This window comes from Brachyhypopomus gauderio, chromosome 20 (genome assembly GCF_052324685.1).
Source record: "Brachyhypopomus gauderio isolate BG-103 chromosome 20, BGAUD_0.2, whole genome shotgun sequence".
Classification (NCBI taxonomy): domain Eukaryota; kingdom Metazoa; phylum Chordata; class Actinopteri; order Gymnotiformes; family Hypopomidae; genus Brachyhypopomus; species Brachyhypopomus gauderio.
Genome location: NC_135230.1, coordinates 7,112,306 through 7,129,263, shown reverse-complemented (window position 1 = coordinate 7,129,263; position 16,958 = coordinate 7,112,306). Strand labels below are relative to the sequence as shown.

General features: G+C 42.9%; 1 protein-coding gene across 15 annotated transcripts in view; it reads right to left on the bottom strand.

Annotated features, from left to right (window-relative positions):
• The window catches only part of dmd (dystrophin), a 118,584-nt gene that overhangs the window by 33,930 nt on the left and 67,696 nt on the right, over nt 1-16,958 (bottom strand). For 13 of the 15 annotated variants that reach the window (XR_013122548.1, XR_013122546.1, XR_013122547.1 and 10 more), the window contains 7 exons: nt 16,702-16,874; nt 15,822-15,978; nt 15,148-15,265; nt 14,247-14,515; nt 10,826-10,972; nt 10,193-10,271; nt 8,524-8,584 (listed from right to left, as the gene is read on the bottom strand). Coding sequence is in view for 11 of the 15 variants with exons in the window: in XM_076982634.1 (XP_076838749.1) it covers nt 8,524-8,584; nt 10,193-10,271; nt 10,826-10,972; nt 14,247-14,515; nt 15,148-15,265; nt 15,822-15,978; nt 16,702-16,874 (1,004 nt within the window). In the remaining 4 variants the exon portion in view is untranslated. Of the gene's footprint in view, nt 1-6,125; nt 6,336-8,523; nt 8,585-10,192; nt 10,272-10,825; nt 10,973-14,246; nt 14,516-15,147; nt 15,266-15,821; nt 15,979-16,530; nt 16,550-16,701; nt 16,875-16,958 lie in introns of those variants that run through there. The other 2 variants (XM_076982641.1, XM_076982643.1) reach the window with 2 other exon arrangements.

The window sequence follows — 16,958 nt, the reverse complement described above, 5'->3', positions numbered from 1 at the left end:
TTCTCTCCTTAAATAGCTGTCTGAACAAAGTTCAGTTAGGTTTTCAGCCTAATCAAAGTACAGGGACTGCTCTGATTAAAGTCGTTTATGAGATTTGTCTGAGTAGACTCTGTTACGGAACTTGTTCTACTACGGCTTGACCTCATTGCAACCTTTTTGATACAGATTCCCATACCATTCTTATACATAAACTTGAGAAGTGGGTTGGACTCTCTGGTTCAGTTCATATCTGAAAGGCAGCAATTACTTTGTCAAAATAGAAAAGAACTGTCTCTGAAAGAATGCTCATGATCTGTGGAGTGCCCCAGGGTTCGATTCTTCTGCCACTCTTTTTTAACTTACACATGCATCCTCTTGGCCTTCACAAGGATTTTGGTTAAGCAGATGACACAGCTATGCAAATGACATTCAGATTTACTTGGCCCTCTCCCCAAACATCTATGGTCCACTTGACTTCCTTCTAAGTGCAGTAAGAACACTACTAACTGGATGGGTCCTTTCTGCACTTGACTACAGATAAAACAGAGATTATTATGTTTGGCAACAGTAAAGAGAAGTACATATCTGCTGACATTTTTGGACTCAAAAGCCCTAAAATCTAAAAAGCAAGCTCAAAGTGTTGATGTGCTAATAGGCTCAGATCTCGGGTTTAGCATTCACATCAAATAAGTAACTGATGAAGAAGATCAGACGTTTACTGACCTCATTCATGCTTTTATCTATAGCAGGTTGACTACTGTAATGGCTTCCTGATGGGACTCCCGAAGAAAGATCATCAAACAGCTTCGAGTGATTCCAAATGCAGCTGCCAGAGTTTCCACCAGGAGGAAAAGGCGAGGACACACTAGTCCTATTCTTACACCATCCTTACACTGCCTACCAATACATTACAGCTGTCTTTACGGTATTATTGCTGGTCTTTAAATCGCTTAATGGTGTACGACTGTTTCTGATATGCTGCAGTGTTATGAGCTGGGGAGAACCATCAGATCATTAGGAACGATTCAGTTAGTCCAGCCCAAGGTAAAGACCAAGCATGGAGATGCAGTGTTTAGCTATTATGCTGTTTTTTTTTAAAGGAACCACTTGTCAGAGGACATTAGACAATCATCCATTATTTTCTGACCGGATGTTACTATAGGCATAATTGCTTAATAAACTCAATAATGTAATTAGTCGTTTATAATAAAAACTGCTGAGGTGTTATCACCACAGCAATTTTGAAAATTGCTATTAGATGTATTTTATTTATTATTTAAAAAATTCAGCTACTACGCTATTCATACACTAAAATGTCATTAGTGCGTTTGCACACAGTTGTATGAGCACTAGATTAAGTTTGAAGAGCCCCAACACTAGATAGTTTTAAATCTAAACTAAAATCCTTATCTGGCTAGATTTTGAGCTCTGGTGAAACACAATTCCCTCAAATCCTGTACAAACACTGTTCCCTCAGATCCTGTACAAAGACTGTTCCCTCAGATCCTGTACAAACACTGTTCACTCAAATCCTGTACAAACACTGTTCCCTCAGATCCTGTACAAACACTGTTCCCTCAGATCCTGTACAAACACTGTTCCCTCAAATCCTGTACAAACACTGTTCCCTCAGATCCTGTACAAACACTGTTCCCTCAAATCCTGTACAAACACTGTTCCCTCAGATCCTGTACAAACACTGTTCACTCAAATCCTGTACAAACACTGTTCACTCAAATCCTGTACAAACACTGTTCACTCAAATCTTGTACACTGTTCACTCAAATCCTGTACAAACACTGTTCACTCAAATCCTGTACACTGTTCACTCAAATCCTGTACAAACACTGTTCACTCAGATCCTGTAGCACTGGATATTTAAATATTTAAGCTACTGGTTTATTGTCTTTATATTCATATTTTCTCTACCCGTTATGTTTAATTTGATTTTATATACTGTCTAACTTTATATTAATAAAACTTCTCCATTTAGTTTTTTATATTTTCAATAAATTAACTTTAGTTTTCTATTTAAATCATTATTAGTTAGCTTTAATTTGTGAGTTTGTTCGTCCAACTTTTTTGCATTAACTTTGCATTAACTAGTTTATTGTATATGTTGTGAGACTCAGAAATGCACAATGAAGTGCACGCGCGCACACACACACACACACACACACACACACACACACACACACACACACACACACACACACACACACACACACACACACACACACACACACACACACACACACATCACAGAAGAACACAACGGTATAGCCCTTCTTTTGTGCCAAATGACTGAGGCAGCTTCAAGCACCTTTCTGTCCAGATCAGGAGATTTATAGGCCACCGTCAGGCCTCAGTTAGCATGTATTTAGCACGGTTTAGCATATTCTAAATGAGAAAAAAAGAAACTGTGCTTTGGCCCCAAGAATGCCAGCACAGTAGTTCTTCGTTAAGCATGGTCCATAACCCACCTAAATAATACCTCATCAATGGTGGTCATGTGTTTGAAGACTGACTATTGTTGAATATGATAGATTGGAGCAGGCAAACTACACATGGCCACAAAGCCATATTCACAAACATCTCTCTAACTGATATTGCGCCTGAAAAGCTGTCCGTGGTTATTTGCCATGAACACAAGCGTATCAACACACTCCAGGTTAAGAGAGGTCCTGCGAAGGGTAATAATTGTCTATTAGTTATTAAATGCTCTCAGGGGTGCGAGCCTGAGTCAGCAGCTAATGTTTTGCAGCGCTAATGTTTTCAAGCACTAATGTTTTCTCTAGCACATCCTGGCAGCTTTAGCTGTAATGTACTATAACTTCTGAAATTAACTTTTGAATACCAAATATCATGAAAATGTTAATTATTCAGGCAAGCCCTAAATAACAAACAATAACAAGTTGTTATTGTTATTAACAACAACAATAATCTATAACACCCTCTCTCACCTGCGCCCTCACATTTTGACCAGACATTTACTGATTTCTGAATGATGCTTTTTGAGTAATAGGCTAACACCGTTCGGTTTCCCCGGCGTGGATGAGCGCTGTATCCTTGGTGCTGGGCTAAGAGATGATTCGCCATCGCTAGCTTTCCTTGGCAAGCGGCCTGCGTTTTCTATAAAGAGACACGCTATCTTCAGCGGCAGGGAGGTCTGCGGGGACGATCTCCGGCTCCCTCGCACGCTCCTCCCGTTCCGAGCGGGCCGGCTGACGCAAAGACGCCGAAACACGTTTGTTGCACTAGTGCGCCCTTTGTGACTGCCGTTCTGGGCGATTTTGCACAAAAGAGCTTCCCGTGCTTTATGTCCACACTACTCCCGTTGGAAGTGGCCCCGTGTTGCCAGATCAAGGCCTTCTAAGTTCCCAGGGACATGTAGGGCACAATCTAAAATGGTAATGCAAAAACATTCTAATGTAATAACGTCTAAGTCATAATCAGTCACATAGCGGTAACTTATGAAGTTGGCTAAATCTAATTTTCACCACCTGCTTCTCTGTTCTTTTCCATCCACATGTTACTGTAGGCATAATTGCTTACTGAACTCGATAACAAATAGCATTAATTACTACTATAATTAGTGGTTAATGATGTTAGACTGCTGAGGTGAATGTCACATCACAGTTAGTTTTGAAACTGCCATTAGTTATTTAATTTGGTCGCTAAGCCACTTAAACAATAAAGTGGCGTCAGTATGTTCACACCCAGGTGCACGAGCACATGGTTCAGTTTGCATAGTTTTTTTTTTTTGGTTTGCATATAGTGCAAACCACACACTAGAACACAGTGAACAAATGCAAATAAATAAATAAATAAAATTTGATAAGACCTCATATCTAAAGACATGGTGTCTGTCGATAGTCACAGTTTTTAGTCGCGCAGTTTTGCAAAGACCGGGGATCTTGCAAGGCCAAAACTTGCCACAAAATTTCTTCTGAGATTATTTCCCATCATGCCTGTGCTATAAATCTGCAAGAAGAGGACCCGTCGGATAATGGAGCAGAAACAGAAGCAACCGCGTCTGCCCTTGTGTGTGTGCGCTGCCTTGTTCTGAAAGGAACACTCAGCGAGTAAAAGACACAAACTGTGGTTTCCAATTTCTCCCCTGGAGTCTCCTCCACGTCTCATCTCCACCTGCCAGAGATATACTGTACCCGCTCAGCTGCTTGACAAAGCTCACCTATCGATTGCTGACAATGTCACGTCACTGTCTGCATGACAGAAAACTAAAAAGTCCTGATTAATATTAAACAGGGCTGATTTTAGTGGAACGTGGAGATGAGATAAATACAGACTATCCTGCTATCCTGATCATACGATCTAGATTCTAGATGGTGGGAGTGCATCTCAACTCTAGCAAAACTCTCAAAGATTTTATTTAGACACTGCGCATTTGTCTGCAATAGTGAAACTGCTTGAACAGTCTTTTGGAGTAAGGCCAGCGTAAGAACGTTTTAACATGCATGCTAACGCTTTCTTGTGTATTTGCATTTCAACAATAGGACAGCAGTCAGCAAAGTCAAAAGATCCAACAACCATCCGTGCCAGCTCCAGGCATTTGGAACGCCTGTTTACGAGCTGTGAAATCGATGTTTTATACTAAGGAAAGACAACAAACCTAACAGAGGATGTAACTTGGTGGTAATCCATGTGTATAACCACTACATAGAATAATAACTGTACAATTAACCATAATTAAAACATTATTTTCCACAACTTGTTTATTGCTTCATGCTTATTACAGCCTCATCAAACAAGCCCACCTGACATTTTACATTTTAGTGCGCACTGCCGCCTATAACACAGATGTCCTGAGACACTCGTCAATTGCTCAGTCAGTCTGTAAACTTGACACTTCTGCCTCAATTGTCTCCACCGCTCACCGCGTGTTTCCTTCTGATTTCTAATTACGATTGTCCCTCTGAATGGACTGCTGAACGCTATAAAAAAAAAACCCATGCCGTCCATGCTAAACTGATGTGGGTTGTGCTAAGAACAAGCCACCCTGCCAACGAGATTAAGCTGTGAAACAACCTTGATGAAATCTTCTAGACACCCTCTTCTAGGAACCTTGCGAGTGCGTGGTGTGATTGTGACTGCAGTGTAAGCCCTGCATGGTGTGTGTCCTGTCCTGACACGCACCTCAAAAGGAGCTTTCAAAAGGAGCATCAACAAACACCACAGAGAGCTGTGCAGCCCGTAGACAGTCCACAGATCAGCCAATAACTCTGGCCTAGGTGCTCCAAAAGTCTGCTGTGCACCTTTGACTACTCACTTATGCCATTTTCAGCATAAAACAGAGAAATGTCAACAAAAATATCTACAAGGCCAAATCTCCAGTCTTTTAACCCCCAACAAAAGCAACACTTCAAACTATATATATAGGTTTATATACCATCCTAAGAGGAAAAACTAAGCGAGTAATTGAGATGGCTCTCTCTGTCCCCACTACAAGATCTGGGCTGAAACTGCCTGCACTCCCCAGACACAGTCGGCGTGTAGGACGAGGTAATAACGGCCTCACACCAGCTCTCCCAACCGATATCCCAACACCTGCACGTCTGGGACACCGCAAAGGGCGGAAGCAGTTTCATAACACAGACTTAAACCGAACAAAACCCAGACAGAAACCCCACCAGAACAACTGCGACTGCTGCTGCTGGCGATACCAGGACACGTTAGCTCGTTAGCACGTTAGCTCACATATTCCCCACGCATCTGAACCCCCACGTCCTCCAGTGCACACTGGTATAAACATATATCCGAGCTACTGGGGTATAACCTTAAATCAGACACAACACGGCTCGTTAAACTAAACGACACCCGTATTTTTAGTCTAAATCAGTCGGGATGAGTCTACTAAGGGGGGCACGGTCGGTGCTTTAAAGGAGAAGCGGATGGATGCGCGAAAAAACAAAACCACACAACACAGATCCGAACAGAAATACCGAAACACGGGAACGTATGCATGAAAATATCGATCCGTGTTCGGTCCAGCGGAGGAGAGGCACCTGCCGGCGGCGTAGCCGTGAAAGATCTCCTCTAGCTGCACCAGCTAACCTCCCACTAGCCCACCACCAACTCCACCGACGTCCTCTATTTTCCTGCAGGACAAACCCCGACCCACTTACGCTCTGCTCTGCTCCCGCATGGTTCCCGATGCACGGATACTATCCGACTAATGCTGATCCGAGGACCGGGGGTGGTGGTGGTGGTGGTGGCTGGGTCCGAGTCTCCGTGTCTCCTCTCCTCCGTGGGGAAAACGCATCCGATTTCCCTGCGATCTCCTCCGGAGTGCTGGTGAGACGAGGCGGAGCTCCCTCTCCCTCCCCCAGACCTCCTCACCCTGGACCTGCTGCTGCACACCCAGCAGAGCTCACACTGGGGGTGGAGCAGGTCTCCACAGCAGGTCCAGAGGGTCAGGACACGGAGCAGAAGAAGAGTAGGACAGGGGACATGACCCTGCACTCAGGGTTTCATGTTTTTTAATATAGCTTTTCTTTTTAAATGAATAGTTTGGCTGAAGAAATAACGGGAAGAGAGTTTGCACCACGGTTCGGTGGTGTTACGTGCTCCAGAAAGTTGGGCCACGGATGCTGAAACGACCACATTTTGAAATGTCAGGACGGAAAAGGGAGAGGAAGATCCCACGTTTCACGCTCGGCTACCGAGTTCAGTTACTCCACTGATCATGTACCACACACCATCACTGATGAATTACAACCCGCACATACAGCTCACCACGCTTTCTCCTGCTAATGAGTTCGTGCTGGTCTGTGCGTCTCTAAGTCGTATTCCCTCACAACCCCGAGTTACATTTCTGGCCTTTGCTTGTGACATTTATCTTCATAATGCATTTTACTTTTGCCACACCTCTTTGGAAATACCTTTTTCCAGTACGTTCCAGGACCAGCATATAGTGGCAGGCAGAAGTTTACGTTAAATATGTAATTTCTGTAATATTAGGCAAGATTATATTTATATTTCAATGCCTGACAGTTTCAAATAAATGGACAAAAAAAAAAGCAAAGGGGTCCATAGTGAATGCTTGGCCATCCTGGTCAGTACTTGGGACCGCCCCCTCTGGCAGGAAGCAGAACTTGTAAGAACTTTCTGTAGCCAGCTAAGTCTTGGTTCTTTCTGTAGCCAGCTAAGTCTTGGTTCTTGTTTGGGGGATTTTAGCCCCTTCATCCTTGAAAAACACACCTAGTTCTGTGATATTCTAGGGCTGTCTTGAGCTTTAACAAGCGAGTAAAGGTCTGGGAGTTTGGTAAAAGTTATGAGCACTCACATCTCTTGGGGTGCTCAGACGTTTGCATGCTGCTCCTACACTAATCAAACACTAATCTTAAATGTTGAAATTAATGTTTCATCTGTAAGTTTATGCCTCTTGGAGATCAGTTCCTCATTTATTCTCTTAACTATTCACAGTAATTGAAATTTTGACCAGGGGAGCCTAAAAGTTTATATACCACTGTATGTTACATTAGAATGGTAAACACAGCAGACAGAACAGAGTAGCTAGAGCACGTGAACATGAAACCTATTGGTGGATGGGTGCGGCGACGGCAGTGTTGCGGACGCTGTACCGGACCGTTGTGGTGAAGAGAGAGCTGAGCCAAAAGGCAAATTTACTGGTCAATGTTACAACTCTGAGCTATGGTCATGAGCTCTGGGTAGTGACCGAAAGAATGAGATGGCGAATACAAGTGGCTGAAATGAGTTTTCTCCGCAGGGTGTCCGGGCTCTCCCTTGGAGATAAGGGGAGGAGCTTAGAGATAAGGGGAGGAGCTTAGAGATAAGGTACGGAGCACGGTCACCCAGGAGAGGCTCTGAGTAGAGTCACTGCTCCTCCATGTAGAGAGGAGGCAGGTGAGGTGGTTTGGTCCAGATGCCACCTGGGTGCCTCCCTAGGGAGGAACTCTGGGCATGTCCAACTGGGAGGAGACCCTGGGAAGACCCAGGACACGCTGGAGAGATTATATATCTCGGCTGTTCTGGGAACACCTCTGTATCCCCCCAGAAGAGCTAGAAGAGGTGCTGGGGAGAAGGAAACCTGGGCCTCTTAGATTAGGCTACTGCCCCCACAACCCAGACCCGGATAAGTGGATGAGAATGGGTGGATGAATGGATAACACAAACTATTTATAGTATTTAGGTTCATGGGTCATGATGTTTTAACTGGCTGGTGGAGCCTTTAACTGCGTCAAACATGCCTAAAACACTTCACAATGCTAATATTGTGCAGGACACAAGAATGGCACAATGCAGTAAACAAAAATGGTTATGGGATGATAGCTTCTCTAACGAACTTTACAAAAAGTTAATAATTTAATGCATTAAGCAACAGGAAAAATCATAGTTTGCCTTAAGTTTGCAGATGCTTGTTAGAATCCCAAACCACTTAATTCCAAATGTAACAGAAATGAACTGTAAATGCACTGTTCAAAACCACCTATAATGCACACGGCATTAAAGTAGTCTGGTATAATATGTGATCAGTGGTGTGATTATCTTGGGAATACTCACTTTATATAGTAGGGGACATTGTTGGGTGAAACAGAGCGCTCAAAGGGACTTTGTACAGAGGCTGTAAAGAGAATAAAAAAACACTTTACTTTCTAATATCATTATATAACTCACTCCGACTGGCTTCTTGGGACACATTGTAATGTAAAACAATGTGTCTAGTTTTGGAGGACACATATTGTTTTCCAGCTGCCAACACACCTCATGGTAATCAGGTGCTCTGCAGGCTCTCACTGTCTTACCACATTTTCTTGTTTTTAATTCCTCTAATTACCGAGTCTATTGTGCATGACATCACATAAGGATGCGGTCTAAGGTATGACATCACATAAGGGAGTGGTCTAAGGCATGACATCACATAAGCAGTGTTGCGAATAACGCCGTTAAAAATAACGGCGTTAGGTAACGGCGTCATTTTGTCAGTAACGGAATAATATAATTAATTACTTTTCCTGTCGTTACAACGCCGTTGACGTTACTGGTCATTAAAAGCGGTGCGTTACTATATATTGATATACTAATCCGAGCGGACCGCTGCCCAGGCTAGTGAGGAGTAACAGATCCTGATAGGTCAGTTCTCCGTGTAACACCCGTTTAACTTAACAAGTCAGTAAGCGATTGGCTAAGGCAGCGTGATGATAGCCAATCAGAGCCAGTGTTTTTACACGCGCGCCGAAGCACGCGAGTGACATGACACAAACGACACAAACTGTTGTGAACAAACCAGTTCTCAGGTTGAGAGAATTTAATTTAATTTCATAGATGTAAATGCACTTTATATAGTGTAACTGTTTACTTTTGCTTTTTTTTTTTTTTTTTTTTACAAAGATTTGGGATTTTAAAGGATTTTATCCTGCACTGGTCTGTGGATGTGCAATAAATATCAAAAGTTAAACAACTTTCTGATCTACTCATTTCAACTGACTGTGAAAACTGTGAAAACATAATTAATTGGCATATAACCTTTTTTTAACTGTAACGCAAATAGTTACTTTCCCTGGTAACGAGTTACTTTTATTATAGAGTAATTCACTTACTAACTCAGTTACTTTTTTGAACAAGTAGTGAGTAACTATAACTAATTACTTTTTTAAAGTAACGTTCCCAACACTGCACATAAGGGAGTGGTCTAAGGTATGACATCACATAAGGATGTGGTCCAAGGCATGACATCACATAAGGGAGTGGTCCAAGGCATGACAACACATAAAGAAGTGGTCTAAGGCGCACCCAAACCATCTCTGTAACTGGTACAATACGCTGCCATCAAACGTGATAGTTGTATTGGTAGTCGGTGTGAAACACGTTTCAATTACTGCTGCTGCCTACACAATTCGTAAGGGACAGATGCTCTTTTAAGCAGGAAATAAACATGTTTATTATATGGAAACTGGGAAGGGTCTCATGTGTGGGGATTGCAATTCTCCTCTTGCACAGACATTCTGTGTTGGCCTTCACTATTACATCATTGCTGAATGAGCACCGCTGAAAGGACTATTTCCTTTGGAATTGGGACAATGCTTAAAATGGTGAATTTGCACATATTTATAGGTCAGAACCACTGGACCGAGAACCTGTGACGTAACTGGCAGCTTCAAATGCAGCACATTGTCTAAGGGTGATGAAGACTGTGTGTCATTCTAGTGCTTTAAAGTAGAAAGGCTTTCACCTTGGAGGAAATGCTGAGAATGCGGTCCTAAATCTCGGTGGGCCTCCGTAAGCTGAGTCAGATGTCCTTCAATGGAAACCTATGGAAAATACAAACCAACGAGTTACAGAGGTTTTTTTTTCTATAGACGTTCTAGACATGTTAAGAATGAAACAACAGTTGTAGACAACATCTCACCAAGACTGTGGCACGGAAAAACAAGAATGTAGAGTAGAAACAGAATAAAACAACAGCACATGTTTACAAAACCTATTTCAAATATGCTTCATATTTAAATGTACTTAATGTAAATATACTAAACGCATCTTTTGCAACATCTGTGCAATGTGATCACATGACCTTTACAAGTTTACTTTCCTTTGAAGTGAAACTACCTCCCAGAAGGCAGTACTGGGCAGAAGGCCAGGCATTTGTCCCTGTTCTTTTTTAAAAAATCATTAAGTCCTTAATGGTTCAACATGCTTACCTTGCTTTTCACATTTAGCCCGTTGTGATAAACTAGTGTTATGAACCAGCACAATACGTAATTTTTTCAATAACTTTTTTTCAATAACTGATTGGTAATATAAAGTTAGGAATGTGACGTCCACATGAATTATCCTCATTCCTTGAAGAATTGTGTGGAATTTATACCTGCAGAAGTCTCCACCGCATATTGAGATCATCGATTCTGTTCAGGTTGTCTGGTGAGAGTTGAACACCAGGGCTCCTAAATGTAGAGGCCAGTCTATTCACTTGATGCACATTATCCTGGATGGGAACTATTTCCTCCTGGAACGCCTGTAAAGTTAGAGAAAGCTCAGGTAAAGTTTATTACAGTAAGAGATAATCAAACAAGTGACACCCCCCCCCCCCCAGTGCACCCCAGTTTTTAGCTTTCTTTCTTTAGACTAAAATCAATATCACATTTATAGCATCACCTGTAAAAAAAAAACAAAAAAAAAAAACAAAATAAATGGTGGATGTCAGATGCAACCCCCTCAAAAACAGGATAATGGGTCTTTTTTACATTGTATTTGTTCACATGCACATAGCAGATTCAGCAAACACTAGTAACAGCAGAAAACTGTCAAACATGACCTAAAGGAATGTAAACAGGTTGACTGCTGCCTGTTTTTACATGAGAATGCTCTCATGAGCACTGTTCATTAGCATAACCACATTCCCTGTTGTAGGCCAGTTGCCCCGTTTGCACAGAGGTGCCATTCATGAAAATAGCTGGCATATGGGTTGCTCTCTGATGGCTCTGGTGGCTATTATACGTACCTTTTTTCTTCAGCAAGCATCACATACAGGGAAAGGAAGAGTCAGTTTCTTTGTTAGAGTGGCGCATAGCAGCAGAGTAGAGAGAGAGTTTTGCTTTGTTTCAAAACCAGCTGTCCTTTTGCTTCTTTGCCACTGATGACGGTGCGCTCTGCGCCTCTCAATCTGCCCCCGCACTCCCCTTCCTGCACCCCCTGCGCACCCCGAGTGTCACAACAGTAAAAAGTAACGCGAACGTCTGTGCTAGTTAGTGAGCAGGAAAGCACTACAATCAGACAGAGGGATTTCAAGGACAGGTAAAAAAAAAAAAACAATGAAAAGAATAAAGAGCAGAAGTGATAACCCGAGGTTCAAAAAAGTCTCAACTACTCACTCAAACGAATACACAGCGTAATCAGTGATGTTACACCATCAACAGAGGACGTTCCCCTGGGAAATGACTTGATTACTCCTGTCACAACTTCCCCCTGTAGCACCCCAGTTCCCATGGCGCCCACGGCGTGTGCCGTGTGTTTTGGTTTCATTTTCCTGTCAGCCGTGTCACCTGTGTGTTTCCTCCACCCTTGTCTTGTTAGGCCCTCATTAGATCACGCGCATTTATACCTCTTGTATTTTAGCTCCTGTCTGTGAAGTCTCTGTCACATTTCCTAGTTTTTCCTTGGTTCCTGGTGATCACAGATTCACATTAAAATGTTACTGACTACTGAGTCCCTAGTCGTGCACCGTAATGATGACTATGATCGACCTTAACGAAAACGCTTTCTCTTCCCTGCTTGCATCCTGCCTCCACTCATTTGTCACAGGAGGTGTTGCCTATGAAGTCTTCACGGGACCCTGTCTGATTGGCCTGCATCTCTTTTACTGGGGGCGACACTCCAGCAAAAGCAATCACCTCGCACCTGGAAAACTCACCCCCGCCTCCAGCCGGCAATTCCCCGGTGGATTTTGTTTTTACGAAAAAAAAAAAAAAAAAAAACTTCTACTCTTTGGTGCCAGCACGGCTTTGGCAGCGCACACAACAGAAACCAAAGCCCATCACTGGTTAAGGTGGCATGATAAGACAAGTCTGGTGGGGGAAAGAGACCGCAGGTGGGGGGGGGGGGGGGGGGGGGGGGGTGAGTTGGTGGAGACCTGGGAAGGTTTTTCTTGTACACCTTTCAACCTAGAACCAAAGGATCTACCATCACTCCGCTCTGGGGACCCACCCCTGTCTCCCACCCTCACTGCCCATTGTCAGGGCTGTTCATGTCTTGCTGGACACCCCCGAGACAGGTATGAAGACAATGTCTTTGGCTGTTGCTGGTTGATTGGAACGCACCATTTTAGATAATCATGTCAAGAGAAAGTGGTTTTGGCATATAATATATACATAATCTAGCAGGGCAAAAAGTATTAGTACACAGAAAACCTATTAACATTGTAAAAATACAGAAAACGTAACTGAAAAAAGAGCTTGGTCTCGTAAACATCATAATGCCTGATTCTGGTCATTACAGTGTTTGTCTTCGAACACTGTAATGAAGTCCATGTCTGTAAACTTTTGCTTTAAAACACCGCATGACTTCTCTTAAAAATATGAGTGGAATCCCCTTTGAACTGTATCATTATCCATAACCAGCATCAACTGGAGGAAAAGTGACTCACTGCCTTGAAAGATCTCAAATAATCACCTGGAGGAAAAAACTAAGTGAACACTGAGAAACACCTGATGTTTTCCCCAGTTCTGGAAAATTCTTGAGGCCAGGAATCCTGTTGTCATCAGTGTCTGCAGGTGACGGAACAACAAGCGTGGTTTGGCAAGGTACTGCTGAGGTGTTTCAACACGCACCAACACGCTGCTGATATCCAGGAGCACATGGCTCATGGTAATCTAAACCTTCAACAATAACCTCTCACCTGTGTCATGGAATATGCCAGTGTGCTGTCTAAACACACACCATTTCCCAAGCCACGCTGGAGGTCCAGAACAGGGGAAGGTTTTACCATGATACCAGGAATGTTCACATTAACTGACCTACCTTATATACTGTAAACACATTAATCCAATAACACATTAAACACAGCAATAATTTAGGATTACTAAATGTGTTTTCTTTAACTCAAATTACTGCAACACAAATGTATTATGTCCAAACGGAGAAACAAAGAATCACTATGGAAATCTAAACACAGCTGCAGCATTCATGATTAAAATGACGTGCAAGAGATATTATTGGGACATCAGTGAAGTCAAAGTTACCTGATATATTGCATGAACTACATGCAAGTACCCTATTAATCTGCCAAACTGTTAAATCTTAATTACAGCATACATCATTCAGAACATTAATTGTTCCACTAATTCATCCCTATATCAGACATGAAGCCTTCATTTTGCCTTGACATTTCATATTCATATATGTGAACAACCCATATCTGTCACCAGGATACAAAGCAAATATATATATATATATATATATATATATATATATATATATATATATATATATATATATATCTCACGTTTGTAAGACAGACCTGATGGCATGTCTGCCACTGGCTAAGGCTAGGAATAAAATCAGCCGGTGCGGAAGTGGAGCTCAGACAATGATCTACACCTGCTCAGTGAAGTATGGTGTTAAAGATTTGACCTGACTGGACTTACTGCAATCATTCAAGTACTAATTAAACCTGCATCCAATCAATTTACGTCCCCATGTAAAGCTAATCCAAACTGGATTGCAGAAGATCAGATTTTTATGACCGGTAAAAAGGGTTTAGCAGCCTGACGTGTGAATGTGGACCAGCTAACCTTAACTATGTTGATTTGGTTGCTCAGATCGTCGACTAGCAAGTCTCCAACTGGGTCCCAGGAGTCCTTCACCATCTCAGCCTGGCGAAGCTTGAAGTCCAACTGGTCCTCTGCTTCCTGAAGCTCCTCCAGTCTCTCCAAGGCCAGTTCCAGTTCTCGCTGCCAGTCCACTGCCGCTACTCCCAGCTCCGCCCACCTCGTGCTCACGTCCTCCGCCTCCTTGCGTAAAATCCGCCCCACATTTTGAATTCTCTCCTCTGAGCCGACATCTGTGTATTAAATAAAAAGTGCGTAATGCGCGAAAAGCGGGAAAAAATATGTTTACACGTAAGTATTTGAATAGTAATATAATACACTTCAGTTGCCGTCATCACAAACGTTGCGCCAGTGCCGACGGAGTTGTTCGGTAGTGTGCGAATGACCAAAGGCATTGCCAAGGCAACCCTGAATTTCATCAGGATTAAAAGGCCATGTTCTGGATTGCTGAAGTGAGCTGCATAATTTTTTAGCAAACCAAGGTTACATCACACTTAATGGACAGTGCGTGCAAGCCAGAAATGTGTTTGCAAAATACCATTCTTTTTCCATTCTGTTCAAGCACCTCATATTTTAGTGTATATTTTAATAAATAGCATTATTTTATTGTTTCTTGTTTGCCTGTACTCCCCCCCCCCCCCCCCCCCCAGATATCTGCTGTGTGTTTGTGATGGTTATAGATCTGTTTCATGCTGCGGTTTCTCCCAAGATCAATAAAGTTCTGTCTGTCTGTGTCTGTCTACCAGCCTGCCTGCCTGTCTGTCTGTCTGTCTGTCTGCCTGGATGTCTTAAAATAATACGGAACGGTATCATCACCCCTTCAGATCGGTTGAGCTTCTCAAAGGAGTAATAAACCATGATGTACCTCTTTGGGTAGGTCTTTGCTTCCCTTCTTCACTGGACATCTCCACCAGAAAACACCTTGCACTGTCCAGTGCTCCATTGATTGGTGGTTCTTTTGCACTCAGTTCTCTCCTGAAAACCTGTGACGAAATTGCTTGGATGTTGCTACTGGAATATTCACAACTATCAGCCCGTAATTCAGAAGTTTTAGTTTCCCTATACCTGTGTCTGGACCACATAAGAACGCAACACACTGCACACTGAAAAAGGTGGCTTAGATAAGCTTAATAATTCAAAGTTGAGTTCACTGTTCTTTCTTTTCACTACAGATGTGTTGAGTAATGAGTTTCTCCATGACACTGTGCTGCATTGACTATAATAAAAAAATTAACCTGTTACATAGGTATATGTGATACTAATGTGATACTAGTAATTAACGAAGCTGGATTCAAGTTGACCATCAACTGCGGCTTATTTTGCTTATTAACTGTGTGTATGGTAATATTTTCAGAGCTTCATCATTTCCAAGCTTTATAATCGGAACAGGCTGTTAGTACAACACACCCTCACACCCGAAACACATCCTTGTGGAGAATGATCAGTCCAGCGTGAAGAGATGTAAGAGGTATGAGATGGTTTTGTTTTTCAGAGAGCGCTTCCTCTTTCTAAGGTGGCGTGCGACTGTAGTGCATTAACCTTATGGGTGAGGAGCTGCTTGTGCACTGCTGGGACGTCGCCCCCCACCGGCTTCTCCTGCTCTAGCTCCTCCCTCCTCACCTGGAGCCAGGTGAGCAGCTCCTGTAAGGACATGTGATAGTGCTTCCACTGCTCCATGCCTGTGTCCAGGTGATGTCTGAGGAGATAAGGAGGACAGGCACAGGAACAATCTCCCATCTCCAAGATCTCATGATGGCGTGAGATGTTGCGTCTACCTGGACAGGTACGGGGTTGTGTTTGTGCGTTCGGGTTTGACGTCGGCGGCGAAAGAGCGAACGCGATAAAGACGGTTTTTGTAGCGGTGTCACGTGAGATTTATGCTTCTATAAACAATGACACTGCTGGGGGGTGTGTGTGTGTGTACGCGTGTGTGTGTGATTGTGATCATAGTTGACAGAGCACTTTTGTAACACAGTGTGTGAAAATGTTAATACATTTCTGCACAGTTCATACATTAATGAAATAGGGGTTAACTGAAGGAGATCTACCTACTAAGAAACAAAAACTTAAGATGTTTTATAGAATCAGACTGCCATGATAAATCATACAGTATGTTGTGGTTATTAAGTGTCTCCAAGTCATATATCAGTTATGCTGAACATTTACATTAAGTAGACACTGACATGATCGTGTTTGTTTTGGTGAGTTTTTGGACACGTTCTACTGACCACCTAAACGCCTCTCCTACCTGACGTCTATGACCTTGTTACACACGTTCTACTGACCACCTAAAGGCCTCTCCTACCTGACGTCTATGACCTTGTTACACACGTTCTACTGACCACCTAAAGGCCTCTCCTACCTGACGTCTATGACCTTGTTACACACGTTCTACTGACCACCTAAAGGCCTCTCCTACCTGACGTCTATGACCTTGTTACACAGGTCTTGCCAGCGCTGGCCCATGCTGTCCAGACGTTTCTGAAGCACGATGGCGTTGTCCGCTCCCTCCAAAGACGCCACTATGCGTCGTCCGTTTTCGTCTAGTGAATGGTAGGTATCTGTATGGGCATCAATCTCCATCTGGAGATCCTGCAGGAGACAGAGGATTTAACCATTTCACTGTCCGTCGTCAGCAAAGACGTGAAAACATTTAAACAAGTTCTGTTAGTTACA